Source organism: Trematomus bernacchii, unplaced genomic scaffold, assembly GCF_902827165.1.
Source record: "Trematomus bernacchii unplaced genomic scaffold, fTreBer1.1, whole genome shotgun sequence".
Classification (NCBI taxonomy): Eukaryota; Metazoa; Chordata; class Actinopteri; order Perciformes; family Nototheniidae; genus Trematomus; species Trematomus bernacchii.
The window spans coordinates 95,570-112,213 of record NW_022987559.1 but is presented as its reverse complement, the minus strand read 5'-3'; the positions used below and the strand labels follow the sequence as shown (position 1 = coordinate 112,213).

At 42.1% G+C, this 16,644-nt stretch overlaps 1 protein-coding gene across 1 annotated transcript in view; it reads right to left on the bottom strand.

Annotated features, from left to right (window-relative positions):
- The window catches only part of ddr1 (discoidin domain receptor tyrosine kinase 1), a 60,912-nt gene that overhangs the window by 27,935 nt on the left and 16,333 nt on the right, over positions 1–16,644 (bottom strand). The window contains 6 exon segments of the mRNA XM_034123992.1: positions 1,663–1,849; positions 3,199–3,301; positions 7,001–7,148; positions 8,484–8,636; positions 9,812–9,887; positions 13,757–13,859. Coding sequence (XP_033979883.1) covers positions 1,663–1,849; positions 3,199–3,301; positions 7,001–7,148; positions 8,484–8,636; positions 9,812–9,887; positions 13,757–13,859 — 770 coding nt within the window.

Here is a 16,644-nt window from a genome sequence, read left to right as displayed (position 1 = left end):
ACACAGGACCTTATTACACTCAGAGGTCAAAGAAAAGGAGAAAGTGTAAGACTGGAACAAGAAACGGTTGCATTATGAACAGTTCTTGTTCTCTGAGATTAGTTTTACTTCGAGTGGATGGTTCACCGTTTTGATGCAAGCTGTACAAATTGAAAGAAAGGAATACAATGCAACTAAGACCCCATTTACACGGGAGCGCAAACGGACCGAATTCGTTATCAAAAAAGTCTTCCGTTCACACGCATTCGGCTCATTTAACGTGTCCGTTCACACGAGACCACTGGAGACGCTGTAGTACATATGCCGGGCCTGTAAGTGGCGCTGTACTTCTGCCACAAAATACACCAAAAGCAGCGAAGAAGACCCCCGAGCATGGTTGCCATGGTTGCCCTTCTGTTTATGCCCCGCGGTGGATTTAGCAACATGTAGTTCATGTAATTCTCCATGTCCACTTGTTGCTGATGGTTGTGGTAGAGGAGCTGTAGATGTTGCACTAACATCTGTAGCATGGTCAGTAGCAGTAGCACTAGCAGTAGCACTAGCAGTAGCTACTGACCATGCTACAGCAGTGAGCAGCAGAGGTGGGGAGAGGCGGGGCTATGGCTTCATCGTTATCAGGAAATGATCGTATAGGACGTACACACTGAGCCGTTTGGCCCCCCAGAGCGTTCCGGATGCAGATCTATCCACCTTGGGACCCGTTATCGTTTGCGGGGTCCGTTTCCGCGGTTCCATTACGGCCTCGTGTGAACGAACGGGCTATACGCGAGAGAAAAGTAGCAGATACAACCCGTTTCGTTCTCGTGTAAACACCACTTAAGCTACTTGTAGAATAATCAGTGATTTTTCATTTTTTAAAAGGTACAGTATGTGTCTTAACTACAAGGCCAGAGACAGTGGGTGTTTCTCAATCGCGAGTACGCTTGCTTGGTAGCACATGTCTGCCGAGCATCTTGCTTCAGAAGCGAGTCAAGAATACTTCCTGGCATTCGGAAAACGAAGAGTGGAACACGCTAGCAAGTGTGCAGGTGTGCGTCATATGAGAGGCCCCCGCTTTACATCTTCCGCCACAGATTTGGGGAAATTGGTCCGTGCGCAAAGCATTGTGGGGATTATAAGACCGCGGAGTCTACTCATGTGCAGCCTCGATATTTCTCCAAACGGAGTACGCCGGGCTCGGTAGATTTCCAAGTATGCTGGAGATTGGAACAGTACTTCGGCGGCACTCGATGACGTAGTATGCTTGAAATAGTGGCCCAGTGTTTTTGGATCAATGTCACAGACAAAACAATCCAATGGGATAACAATGTCCTGCATAACACTCTTACATTAATTTACACACAACACAAAGACATCGTGATAACATTAAGATTGGGTTTAGATGAGACTGATTGTGAACACGAGAGTCTGTAGATTCTGCATTATCTGTTATTCGTGGACAAACTGAGTTGCCTTGCAATTTATATTAGAGGATATTTTTTAAAAGAAATCTTAGAACGCAGACAGGAAACTTTATCCTGGATGAGATCTCTGTCTGTGATTTATTTACAGGCAGCTCCACACTGTCTGAGACTGCAGTGGGGTTACAATGTCCTGCATAACCCTCTCACATTTGTTTACACAAACAACAAAGCATGCAACAAACAAACTCTCACTGCCTACCTGCATGTTGTTGAAGACGCGTGGTTTCTCAAAGTCGAACTCGATGTCCACGCTGCCTTGCCCGAGGGCTTCCCGGCTCCAGCCCAGGTAGTCGTACCCGGGCCAGACCCTCAGCTCTTTAGTCTGCATGAAGTCGTCTCCTCCCAGGACGCCGTCGCACAGCTGACCCAGGCCTCCGAACTGCATCCTACACACACACAGTATATAGGTAAGCTTCCTGTAGGTTTTTCTCAACGTGTTGATCAATGTGGACTGTAATTATGACGGAATATTGTTCTATCTGGACTCAAGGAAGAGTCAGTATTTTAAATATGAATATTTTTCTAATTTCTGTATAACAATACCCGTTTTGAAAATACTAAATTCATTGTAAATATTTCCTCTTTTGTTTTTTACTTAGATCTTGTTTTTGCTTCTATTTTCTCTTCAAAATTGTTCAATTTTTTATCTCTCTCTCACTACTTATATCCTTATAAAGTGTGTATTGTTGCATACATCTTCACCAAAGCTAATACTGTATGTGTGAACCTACATGGCAATAAACCTGATTCTTAAATTTGACCACTTTTGCTTAAGGTCATAACTAATGGATTATAGTAGCCGTCTATTCAATGCATACATTTCAAAGTAAAAAAACAACACCTGTCGTAAATAATAAAATATAGCACTTTGACATAGTCCCCCTATATCAATATATACAAATTATACATGGTATTCAACAACTATGTAATCTGTCATGCCAAGATAAATATTTTTTCCCAGATATAAATATGTGCTCAAGTGGCTCTAACAAGGATCCTATACTGATGTAAACTAAACCACACTGAGTTACCGTGTAGTTTTGTGCAGGAATAGTGCTGCACTGTGGACCGCCGTCACTTTCTATTTACAAATGTATTCATGTAGAGGCATGCAAAGATGCAGAAATAAGCATATGATATATACATAGATGCACATGCAGGCCCGCACACACCTACTCACACACTGCGAACTACACACATCTGCTACAGATAAGTCTGGATTACATCAAACGTGTTAGCTTACTCGCTAGCAAAACATTTCAGCCCCATTACCCTCACAGCCATGCTCGTGCAGGACCCACACCAACTCAGAGTTCACCCCTCCTTCACTCCCTGCCAAAACATTACGGCCAGGAAACACGCCTCAAATCCCTGAGCAACTAACAGAAATAATGTCATTCCCTTTCGATTAGGCGGACCAGAATAAACTTTCAAGGAAGGATTTGGCTGAGCCCCCACTTCAGTGCTAACAGATGTGATGAGTGCTGCAGAGGGGAGTTTGATATTCCACTGATCACTCCACAATGTTCACCGTAACCCCTTCTGAATGACTATTGTGATCATATTTGCACACAAAAAAAACGCAATTTCCACTCAAGACTGCATCTGTTTCATCACGCATTTCCATGCAAACAATATCCAAAAGCAGCAATTTCTAGGAATGTATGGAGATGAGATACCGTCTCATACATAGAAATGAAAATGGTGAAACAAAGAGAGAGGCTGAATATCTTACCCTTGCTCAGTGCTCCCATCATAGGTGGAGTCATTCAGATAGACAGGCAAGCCAGAGAGGTGCATGACGTGACCCACTGGAGCCGTGTAAGCCTTCAAGCCATCTGCAGAGAAACATGGACATATTTTCAAGATTATTCATGCTATTGGTAATACAAAAGATCTTTTAGTTTACTATTAAAAGAGACAGACCTGCTGCATCTGAAGCTTTTCATTAGCATCGTTAGCAGCTTTCCAACTTTAAAGGTCCCCTATTATACTGTTTTTCAAAACTTTATTATAGGTCTCAGATATATACAAAACATGTCTCTGTAGTGTTTGGCTCCAAATACCAAACAGATCATTGCAGCATCCCATAATCCCCTCAGAGAATCAGCACTTTTGAAACAGGGCTGAAACAGTCTGTTACTTTAGATGAAAATAAGGAGCCCCTCCCCACGCCCCTCTGAGAGAGATTTGGTTAAAAAGAACTCAATGGTGCTCTAGGAGGAGATTCAGGTGATAAGGTGGGGGGCGGGGGGGTTACCTTGGTTGGTGATTGGCTAATGGTTACACAAGCCAACAAATCCTTATGACATCACAAAGTGGCCAAAATCTGATCAGCTCATTTTCAGACAGGTTTGTATATAAATGGATCAGGACAAAAAGAGAGAGAATCTTTTTTCCTGAAACTTTCAGAGTCTCTTTACACAGAGGGGACACATGTTGATGTAGAAGAGACATGAACAAGTGGATTTTGCATAATAGGTGACCTTTAAACCATGATCACTGGCACGGGCAACTGCTGCAGATGTTTTTTTAAGAAGTAAAACAAACAGAGAGGTCTGCTGCCCGGGCCCACAGAGTCCCAGCCAACATTAACCGGTGAAACTGAAGCCTCCCACTCCAATATACAGCTAATCAGCCGGCTCCACGAGAGCAGAGGTGACATCAGCAGCACTCACTAAAGCCCGCTGCTTTGCTACCCATAATAAACAACGCTTCACACAGGATTTACACTATGTGCGCAGTATGCTCCGTTTGCACATAAAAGTCTGTGGATGTGATTATGCTCTTACATGCGTGAGAGAGTGCAGGTCCGAATTGAATGTAAAACAATAAACACAGGAAAGACACTCTGCGGCCGCTTCATCTGATACCGGATGAGATGAGGCCGAATGTGCGTAAAACTTGACATTCTGTAAATCCTGTATAATCCCTGGCTTGCGGGGGGGATGAGCTGCAGTGAATATTTTAGAGAGATGGGCCTCCCCGAAGACACAGAGCGGGATCTGAGGGTTTTAGCCTCTGCGACAGTTCTGATTTACAGGCGGACTGATGCTGCAGGAGAGAGGTGGATGGAGGGGAGGAGGTTAGCCCCTCATAAATACTCAGCTAGTCAGTGTTGTGTGCTTTGTGAAACATGGAGACCAACACAATTTATCACTGTGTGGCTTGTTACCCGGGAAAACCCTCAGTGGGGCTGTTAACTTGATGAAATGCCGCACATCAATTCATGGGACGTATGGTGAAAACATGCTCTCGTAATCATTACCATCGAACAAATCCTCCTTTTACTCTCTTATCTCAGTAAATCTAGGATGATAGTGGATTCAGTCACATTCAACTTATGTAATGAGATCTAATTTATCGAGGTGGGGGGCATGCCTCAGAATATACCAGTGGTAGAAGATGAACTCTGATCTTTTAGGTGAATAAAAGAAGAAATATTACAGTCATAAAATACTGCATAACAAGTCAAAGTAAAGAATTAAAATGTAACTTAAAGTCGACCTATCATGCTATATTTGAATAATATAGTGTAGGACCATACCTATATAAGGTATATTTATACTTTTTCAAAATACCAAACAGATCATGCATTTTAGCCATGCCTCATTTTGCTCAATTTGACAATTTATAGCTCTGTTTTAGCAAGGGCTGATTCTGTGAGAACAGCACCATCTAGAGGCCTGGCATATGTACTACAGCGTCTCCAGCGCTTTCGAACGGCAATGGCCGTGGCTGTCTCCTCCTGATTGGTGGAGTTGGCCCAATAGCCGTAGCGCCACTGTCCTGACGTCAGGACAGTGTTCAAATCTGGATCAGTTTTTATCAGATCCGTTGCAGCCCCTTTTTTAGAGATTTGGGTATGGAGGAAAATAGAGAGGGTTGTGTTTTCTGACACTTGGTGAGTTCCCTGGAACACCGGGGACACACATTCATGTGTAAAAGACGTACAAAAGTGCATTTTGCATGATAGGTCCCCTTTAAGAAGAAATGAAGAAGTATGTTCAGCAAAGTGTACCAAAAGTAAGCACAGTGGCACTCAAAATGTGTGGGAGAGAAACTCCCTCTGGAGGAAACTTTGGGATTTTAGCCTCTGCAGACCATTTACATGCACTAAAACCTACACATTTCAGGAAAGGGAAAACCCCCCAAAAAACCTTATCGGGCCTTTTTAAGCTGACCCTTTTATTCAAAGCGACTTACATTAAGTGCATTCAACAATGAAGAAACACATTTAAAAAAGCAAATGTCCCGCAGGTACATCAGCTTTATTGGGTGTTTTCATTTCTCTCCATGACCTCCACACAAAGGTTTTATTGTCATATGCACAAAGCTACAGTGTAGAAATGGCAATGAAATTCTTCTGAGCCGAGCTCCTCCAACAATGCAACATATATAATAAAATACAAATAAAAAATTGTGCAAGAAGTCTATATACATGTAAATAGAATATGATATGTACAAGGACAGAATATGAAATTAAATATTGTACTTTAAAGGTCACCTATTATGCAAAATCCACTTGTTCACGTATTTTCTACATCAGCATGTGTCCCCTCTGTGTAAAGAGACTCTGAAAGTTTCAGGAAAAAAGATTCTCTCTCTTTTTCTCCTGATCCATTTATATAAAAACCTGTCTGAAAATGAGCTGATCAGATTTTGGACACTTTATGATGTCATGACGATTTGTTGGCTTGTGTAACCATTAGCCAATCACCAACCAAGGTAACCCCGCCCACCTTATCACCTGAATCCCCTCCTAGAGCACCATTGTGTTCTTTGTAACCAAATATCTCTCAGAGGGGCGTGGGGAGGGGCTCCTTATTTTCATCTAAAGTAACAGACAGAGAATCAGCACTTTGGAAACAGGGCTGAAACAGAGGGGATTATGGGATGCTGCAATGATCTGTTTGGTGTTTGGAGCCAAACACTTCAGAGACATGTTTTCAGGGTTCATACACTTTTTCACCAATGATTTTCAATGACTTTTCCATGACCGTTACCTCATTTTCCATGACCAAAAAAATGACTCTTTCTCAGCGGTACCACTGAAAATGGTTTATTTTAACATGGAACAGGAAAATAAGGTCTGCATATGAAACATGTTGTGCCTATCTAAAACAAATCAAATAGTAGGCTTACTAGCCTCTACTAAAATCTCTCACCAGCAAAATACCTCGTCATTTTACCATACAGTATTTATTATCATTATAGTATTACTATTTCGGCGATTAGATAAAATATAAATTATATTTGATGCAACTTTAGTTACATTTCCATGACTTTTCCAAAACTTTGGGAAAAATATTGTTTTCCATAACTTTTCCAGGGCCTGGAATTAGCATTTTGAATTTCCATGACTTTTCCAGGTTTTTAATGACCGTAAGAACCCTGTGTTTTGTATATATCTGAGAACTACAATATATTGATGAAAAACAGTATAATCGGGGACCCTTAAGACAAAATTAAATACGGTTTATTGCGGTGATAACTATTTAGATAAATAAGTAGATTGCAAGATGACAAGCACTCACCGTTCCACAGACAGCCGTAGAGCTCCACCCGGAGGCAGACGCTCATGACCCGGTCAGCGAGGGGGTAGAAGCGCACCATGCGGGCCACGATGGGGGGTCCCAGGTCCTTAAGGACAACATCATAGGTGTTCTCATTCCCCGTCACCACCTGGGGAGGGAGAAACAGATATTTAATCTCACTGTACACCGCTCCTCTCCTCTGTTATCTGTGGGGTTGAATTAACCTCGCCTCAGGGCTCCGACTTCTCATTCAGTGCGTGTCTTCTCATTCTCTCTTTCTAAGGAGAGATTAAATGAACTGGCTTATATATTTAATACACTTAGGTTTAAAGACGGACTGCTTTAAGAGTGTGAGCCTCTGGCAGTTTTTGAGGCATCACAAGACTTACATTGGCGTTTCATCTTTGAGTGTTTGTTGCTTGGCAATGTTCTGAAATAATATGAAAGTGGAAACCAAACACAGGGTATATGCAGGAATCCTGAAGTCACATGTAATTCCTTTTAAGACCTTTTTTTAAGACCCTTTCCATACATTTTAAGACCTCATCGCCACTTGGAGTTCTAACCGGTTACCTTGGCGACACACTTTACCTCACATTGACTATATACAGTATTGATTGTCCTTCCTCCTTATCTTCCAACCATTTGGACGCAGACTTGCATTTCCCCATAACGATGTTGTTTAACAACCGGCGTAAACGGACCTGCGCGCGCTATCAAGCAGTGAGCGTGCGATGTCCTGTTCAGATGACGTCCAACCCAACGGGATGCCATAAATAAACTACACAGAATCACACTACACACCTACGCAATGATTACATTCAGGCAGACTGTAGAATACAACCTCTTTGGACAATTTATATACTTATTGAAAACAAGCTACAAAATGTAATACCTTGGAAAATGCCGTTTAATACTTTTTAATAGCCTTCATTTTCGCTAAATTGATTGATCAACTTTTAATACTTTTTAAGACCCCGCGGACACCCTGAAACAGTATGATTTCTTCCCTGAAACATCCGCTCTTGGAGGCATAAAAGAAAACCATTAAATCCCCCATGCTATCATGTAGTATTGTAACAGAACACAGTGCCGAGCTTATCACAAAAGAAAATATTGGACATTGTCCAAACACAGTAAGAAGCCTTTATCCACACAAGGTCAGACATTCATTGCAAAGCGTTGAAAACTTGCCTGAACAGAAAAAGTTACAAGACACAGTTTCTCTGGCACCGTGACAGACTTCTGCACTCGCCAAAAAATAATAAATACATCTAAAACAGATGAATTATACAGCCCTCTGTGTTTAACATGACATTGATATTAAACAGCCACAGGACATGCAGCTGCTTCCTATCAATAAAAGGAGAACTTGCTTCATTTTCCTTAAAGTTCATTCATTGGCATTCAGAATGTCTCTGTACTTCAGAGTTCACAGAGACATTATGCTGCTCCCTTTTAATTAACAGAGATAAAGACGAACCTCGCGGCCCCAGCGGTCCTTCCAGGTGATCCATTTCACTCCGTCTCGGGAGTAGCGGAGCCGATAACTGCGGGCGAACTCCTGCCCGTGCCCGTCGGCATGGCGACCCTGGGTACCAACAAGAGCCAGGAAGTGCAGTTTGTGCAAGTCGACCTGCAGGAGACAAGAAATACATCATCAAAACACGAGTCACTCACTAAGAAACAAACAAACAGTGAGATACAGATAAAGGAATTCGATCGAGGAAACATGAACAGCTGATTACAGTATATCACATTTGTAAATGTTGGATAGATTGACACATTCTAGTTTCTAAAGTTGTATTATTTATATCATCCTGCAGGCAAAACAGATTCACAATAGATGTAGTTTGTTGTAACCCAGGCCTCTGTGAGGCATTGTGGGTAATGCATGCTAATTTTATTCAACCTGCTAAAAAGATAACGGTAAACATACTGTAATCATTTACATTGTTAATCAAAAATTGACTTAAATGCACTTTTATTATTAATGAATGATTTTATTGGTGAAATGCAATTAAACAACCAACCGTGTTAGTTTAATAAGGTCATGTTATTGTCTGGTCATTGGCAGCCATGTGCCAAACAGGAAGCTACCAATGGGCTTTAAAGAAACTCGGACTGTCAAATGGTTAGTCCAAAAGGGAGAATGACTGTTGTAAGTGCCATAAACAACTTTATTATTAATATTTCACCTACTAGATTCTGTAGGAGAAGCTTCATTTTTAAAAGCAAGTGGTAGAAACATCCTGAGGGGGATTAGCTGTTTAATTAAAAATGTTATCAGTTCAGGCACAGAGCTGCTGGGAGCGTGCTGCTAGCTAGCCAGGGGGCCTAGGTTAAATCTTTATGCTAGGCTAAGCTAATCACCCTCTGGCTTCAGCTTCATATTTAGTACATTCCTCAAAATGCACTCTACTACAGAGCGCACAAACTCATCATGAAGTTATTAAATCTCCAAAGCATTGCCTTGCTGTAATGAAATCATCAATGACCTTCTGTATCCTCTCCTTAGTAATTATTTAACAAATGATAACAATGTAATGTTATTCTGTAAAAGTAAATGTCAAAAGGTTCTGGTAAACACTATAATAACACTATAAACTTCACTAATCCTATGTGTTTTGGTCTGGTTTGTTTGTCAGCAGGGTTACAGAAAAACCACTGACCCGAATCTTGGTGGAGGAGTGTAGCATGGGTCAAGGAAAAACCCATTAATTTTGGAGCCCTTTGTGGAGCTCTCTACTCTCTGTGCCCTTTTAGTACCAATTCTAACTTTTCCAATCAGAGAAGCGTAAAGTATCTGACCTGAAGGTATTCTGATCCACTGGGGAAAACAGATCCTGCAGGACACCAGGCTCCATCGCCCTCTCCAGTACTCAACCTGCGAGAAACACAGCATTATTAGCAAGAAAACAACCCCAACAAATGTTTAAATAAAAACTGAAAAGTTCACCGATTCCCAGTCCCACACCCAAACATTCAGAGAAGCAAACAAAACTGAGCCGGCAGCACGCAGAGGCACTACTGAGAATCAAAAACACAAACAGTCCGACCATCTTCTACCAAAACACACATCGATTCAAGAGCAGCCAAACGATGACATATAAATTGGGCAATGCAGTCTGAAAGAGAGAGAAAGCCTGGCTATAGCTACAGGCGCACAGTAGGCAGTAGAGAGAGAGAGAGAGAGAGAGAGAGAGAGAGAGAGAGAGACTGCAGGACACTTCACATGAAGAGAGGATGAAAGGAGTAGAGTGAAAATGACTGGCTCTTTAAACCTCAAAACAAGATCTGGTGTCAGGTTCAATCTTTCCTCGCAGCTCCTCGAGGCTCCTGACCACACGCATGCAGCAGTAAAAAGATGTTCCCTCAGCGTGACCTTCGTCTATCCAGACTGGGAAGAAAAAGTCCACACTGCCACCACACATCGGCCACATGAAGACCTCAAAGTTGGCTTGGTGTGACTGTGACGTCGGATCAATTCGTACGAGGAGCTTTTGGAGGAGACGCCAGGCCACAACTCTGACCACTGTGGGGCTTCTCTCAAAATGAAAACTGCTTCTAAAACCGCCAAAACAAATCACTGGATCAACTCGGTCACACTGACAGAGGCGAGGGTATTTCAAATCAGTCCCCGTCGGTGGGTGACATCATGAAGACTTAAGACCACAGGATGATTATCAACACATAAGAGCCTCACAAAGTGATGGAGGAATGAGGCAGAGCTCAACCGCTAACCAGCTAGCAGGATTATCATTACGACGCTATGCCAAGTACCTCATTGTTCTGCTATTGCTCCCCTGCTTCCTACCTAAATACCAGCCAAGTATTCATCCATCTCCCCTCGTTCTCATTTCTCCTTTTCCCTCCAACTATTCTCCACTCCCTGAAACCAATATGCTGAGCAAGAGAAATACCTACCGGCTCTGCATCCCTCCCTACACCTTTCCAAGAAACCACATTAATTTCTATGCAGCTTTCAGCACACCTTCGCAGAGATCTACCTTTCACTTGTTTTATACTTCTCTCTTTCTCCCTCAGAGTGTCCCCGGTGACTCTTAGAAAAAAAAGCTTGGGCTAACAATCATTTCCATATGGTTAGACACTGAGCCAAGAGACCCAGCCCTTACAAACCAATAGAGACAAATGAACACACACACACTCACGATCCCCTGAGTGCATGTTGCAGGCCTAACTTGGCTCTCATGAATCTGACCTCACAGACAGACAGACAGACAGGGTGGTAATATAATTAGCCAGTGGGTTTTGAAAAGACACACACTATCATCTTCTATCATAATCTAATAGACCTCGGACAAATGACTTAAGCGTGGTGCCAACAGACTGAAAGAAAGAGTCGAGCAGACGAACACATCAGTCTGCAGTAAAGTGTTCCTGTACGAGAATATTATTATTCCAGTCAAACCTCTGCTACTTGACTTAATGTTTTTTTAAAGTAGATCATTTGCCATAAAGTACAGCAAGTCAATCATAAAATGTTCCAAGTTACTGGTTGTGTGAAATTACCAATATGACATCTGGACCTTTCTTGTTTTAATGCCAACACAGATCATTTCCCCTAAAAATCTGAACAAATGAACATGAAGTTACAAATAATCTACTGTAAAATCGCTAAAATAAATAGGTGGAAAGATTTGGGCGGAATTGAAAATGCATCAAACTATTTAATACCCTTTATCAAGAACCAACACATTACAAGTAGCAGTTCTAAATTAGCTTAAAGCACATGTGTCAAACTCAAGGCCCGGGGGCCAAATCAGGCCCGTGGTGGATTTAATTTCGGCCCGCAAGATAATTTTTAATTACTATTAGATCTGGCCCGCCGGTATATTGCACGCACACCTTCACTCAATCCTGAGGGTTTCCTCAGCTCAGAGCCTGACCCCAAACATTGATGAACTTGCACCCAAGATGAGATGCCAAGTATCTGGCTTGAACTAGCATCACAGAGCAGCACACTGAGTTTACATGGATGTTTCCTTCTGCACTTTTTCTCTCACGACAACAGGGCATGTTTGGTTTGTTCTTTGAGGGGAATTGTTTTTTTGAAGCTGTTGTTGGCCTGTGGAGAAATGTAATCATAAGAAATGGCTGAATAATTTAAGCTTTGTTAGTTCCAGGTTTAATATGTGCAATAAGTTAATTTCAATAAGTTTTGCTATAAACATTGAACCAGTCCGGCCCTCGACTAGTACCCATTTTTTTATTTTGGCCAACTGTGTATTTGAGTTTGACACCCCTGGCTTAAAGGATACATGCCACACATTTACGTCAACTTACTAATAATAACAAACGCTTTACAACACAGCTAATAACTTAAAGAGAACCTGAAAATTAGCATATGTCCTTTTTAACAAAACATGATTATTAGACGTTTTTATGTAGTTTAAATCAACTGTTTTCCTTTTCTGAATGGTATTACATCAATTAGCCCTCTCTTGTAACTCACTGGAGTTGTGTAATCCATCACAGTAAGCATCAAGTCTAAATTAATTTATGTCTGTCATGCTATTGCATGCAGTTTTATTGAAACTAATCTGAAAAGTCTGCACTGCATTATCTCACAACAACAAACAAATGACTGCCAGGAATACAAAAATTCCATTTTCCTTTAAATAAAAGAAATTGTTGAAAGCTGGGCTAGGCTGTCATTTTTTGGCTTCACTTGGCAAAGAATCTATTATAACCTTTCAGCATATTGTAAGTCAAATGTTCTGGGAAGACTCCACTGTACAGCTCCTCTTGGCTCTGTTTTTAAGCCTGGGCTTCAGGAAATGTAGCCTGTGATGGGAAACTTTGGCCAATCACAGGTCACAGAGGGCGTTCCTATTGGCTGCTGTACAAATCCAAAAAATATTCCCTTCGTTGAAAAGTTGCTATTACATCATTACCCAACAACCACTTTCACTGGAAAGCAACCCAGAAAAGGAGTACAGACTTTTTACTACACCAAATAGAGTCTGACAATAAGCATACCGTCTATGTTTTAGGACTGTAACCACACGAAGTGCAGAGAGATTACAGGAAGAGCCTCCTGATAACTGGTGGGAGTAATGCATTAAGTAACTCTCTCTACACACACACACACACACACACACACACACACACACACACACACACACACACACACACACACACACACACAACACACACACACACACACACACACACACACACACACACACACACACACACACACACACACACACACACACACACCACACACACACACACACACACACACACACACACACACACACACAACACACACACACACACACACACACACACACACACACACACACACACACACACACACCACACACACTACACACACACACACACACACCACACACACACACACACACACACCACACACACAACCACACACACACACACACACACACACACACACACACACACCACACACACACACACACACACACACACACACACACACACACACACACACAGATGGGAAAATACTGAATGTGCTCTTCCAATATCAGAGTACGCATGATAACAAAGGTATCCCAACTGTAGCTGTGTACCTGACAGGATGTATGATTACCTAGAAGAGCATCAGGACTGTTGATGCTCTGTATGTGATGACTACTTCCATTCTGGAGAGGATCATAAACACATAGATCCTGAGATTGAAGCTCAAGCCGGTGACGAGTGATATTTTCCTAACAAACACACACACACACACACGCACACACTTCCTACCTTCCATGTTTGGCCTCCGTGGAGTCGGACCAGGCGCTGGAGGCGGTGATGTCAGAGTCTGGGATGGTGCCATCCTCCATCCCCAGGGCGTAACGGCACTGAGCTGCAGGGGAAGATCGAGGAGAAGAGAGAGAGAGAGAGATTAAGATACAGTGGGAGAGAGACAGACATGAGCAACATCCCTGTGGAGCACATGTCCGAGAGAAACTTAATATTTCCATTAGAGTGTCAGCAGCCATCATTGGTCACGGAGCATAATGTTGTTATGTCATCTCTGGGAAAACTTCCGGACTTCATGCTTCATAACTCACACAGAGAGAGAGGAGGGAGAGGAGAAACTCTGCAGTTAATTGTTCCTGTCCACTCTGATTTCTTTTACAGGACCTCTGGAGGTACAGCCAGTACTACAGCCAGTACTAATGAGGGTGTGTATTACGTAATCGTAGGGTTTTGCATCACTTATTCCTGAGCTTTGCCCCGTCAAAAATGACAACATGATTCAAATGTATCTGAAAACGTAGTGTACCAAGTGCCCTTAGGAATCAGAATCAGACATTCTTACATTTGACTCACAGCAAACAACTAAAATGATCCAAAGTTGTGATTTTCTTTACTTTTTCTTGAACATATGGACGGTAAAAGAAAAGATCTGTTGCTTCACAGGGAGCACGGAGATCTTTATCAATGGGACCCAGTCCATCAATACATTATACTTCGATTGGAAACACTTCTTCACAGGTAATTATGCAAATGGGGGGAATAAAAGTATTCTGATTCTGACTGTGATGCTAATGAGGTTAACATCAATCAAACATCAAAACTTCACAATCTGTATTTACCGCAAGTTAAATGACAGTGAATGTTTTCACCCAATAAGAGGCGCGGCAGTGACCTAAAGGGAAAGTACCCGGATGGATTGCTCTCATCTATATTTCTATCTTGCACACAAGTATATATTGCCATCTTGTGCAACACCATGGCACATAAGCAATAGTGTTGCACAAGATATTTGTTACAGTCTGTTTTGCTTGTTGTTGTTTACCAGGGGCCGGGGTGGATGTTCAGTCTGACCGCCGCAGGAGTCAGAATCAAGTTTACTGCTAGGTACGTTTACACATACAAGGAATTGGCTTTGGTTATCTGGTGGTGCGAACATAAACAATCTAAAAAAATAAGTTGCAAAGTGCTAAAGACAAGTATTTACACCAAATTTAAATGTAACTATACAAATAATCTTAAAAGCTAAAGAAAACGAAAACACTTAGGACAATGAGTATATAATACGGCAAACTACAGTGTATTATATGGACCTGTGTATAATGGACCTGCAGTATCTCTACAGTAAACACCGATCTCACGGCGAATTGTAAGTGGCTACTGCCTGAGATCGCATGCTGTGGTTTTATTAAATGTGCCAACTGCTAGGACTGTCTTAGGGAAGATAGCATTTAGATGCGCAGCTCCACTGTCCTGGAATAGTCTGCAATTGAAATGGAAACTGAGCAATCTGGTGCCACTAAATGTTTTTAAAGCTCGGTTGGATGCTACTGAATCGGAAGCTGTTGGTACCTGTTCATGTGGATAGTTATGTAAACTGTAATCCCTGTAATGATACTGTATGATGTCCTTTTGTTGTTCTGTTTATGTTTTAATGTTTTCATGTGGAACCTATTTGAGCAGGTCTCCCTTGAAAAAGAGGTCAATGATCTCAATGGGATACAACCTGGATAAATAAAGGTTTGAAATGAAATGAAATGAAACACCTTTCCTGTCTTTTTTTTGTTTCTCGTTTCGTCTTTCTCGCTCTCTGTCCCACACAAAGCCCAGCGTTCCTGCCCCTGTTCCAGTTACCACAGCTCAGGGGTTTGCAGCAGGAGAACAAAAGACCGAGAGAAACCGCAGAGCGACTGAAAGAACGCAGACAGGTCTCAGATATCTGCCACCACTCCAGTCCAGCGGCAGCATTATCAAATGATCCAGATAGTGCGGTCCGGGCAGGGATTACCCAACGCCACAGCTATCTGCTCTGAAGTCAGTCAAGAGGAGAGGGGGGGGGAGAGGGGGGGGGAGAGGGGGGGGGGGGGAGGGGAGAGGGAGGGTTTGGAGAGTGATAAAGTGGAAAGGGGTCCTGACAGTGATACGGAGGAGAGGCTGAGGGTGACAGAAAGAGGCGGGTGGGCTGGGCGTCTAACTCACTTTCTGTCATTGAGTCAGTGGACAGGAATGCTGGGCTGAATGACAAACCCCTAAAACCCCAACGGGTGCAACACACACTCATACACACACACACACACACACAGTTTATCCACGCCCTGTGAGCAGGTGCCCATTTTATTACATCATCATCATCATCATCATCATCATCACACATCGCCATCTGTAATCTTCTCACCTCTCAGTCTCTCCCTCTGTGTGTCCTCTGCTCTCACTTTCCATTTTTGTCATTTTTCATAACACTTTCATCACACTTACTTAAACCTTCCTGCCCACGGTGGCTTTAGATTTATTCTTCTGGACAAACCGTTTGTCTGCATTGTATCCTAGTCTGGTTATCCATCTCCAAATATTGACTTTACTTTACATCAATCTACTGTAGCTACAAATCCTAGACTCATTGTATGCGGGCATAATTAGTTGATAATTCGATTATTTGTTCAACGTTGCCATCACAAGAGCTGATAGTGTCTAAAAATGTGATTATCAAAATTAGTGCAGATAAGATTTGTATCAATTTACTAATTAGATTAGATTTAATTAATTGATCAGAGATTTTTTTGTTCACGTTAACAAGGAAAGGCATGAATAAAATACTGAACATATACCTATGAACAGTAGAAGTAATACAGCTATAGAGTATATCTATCAAATACACACTATAAAATATACAG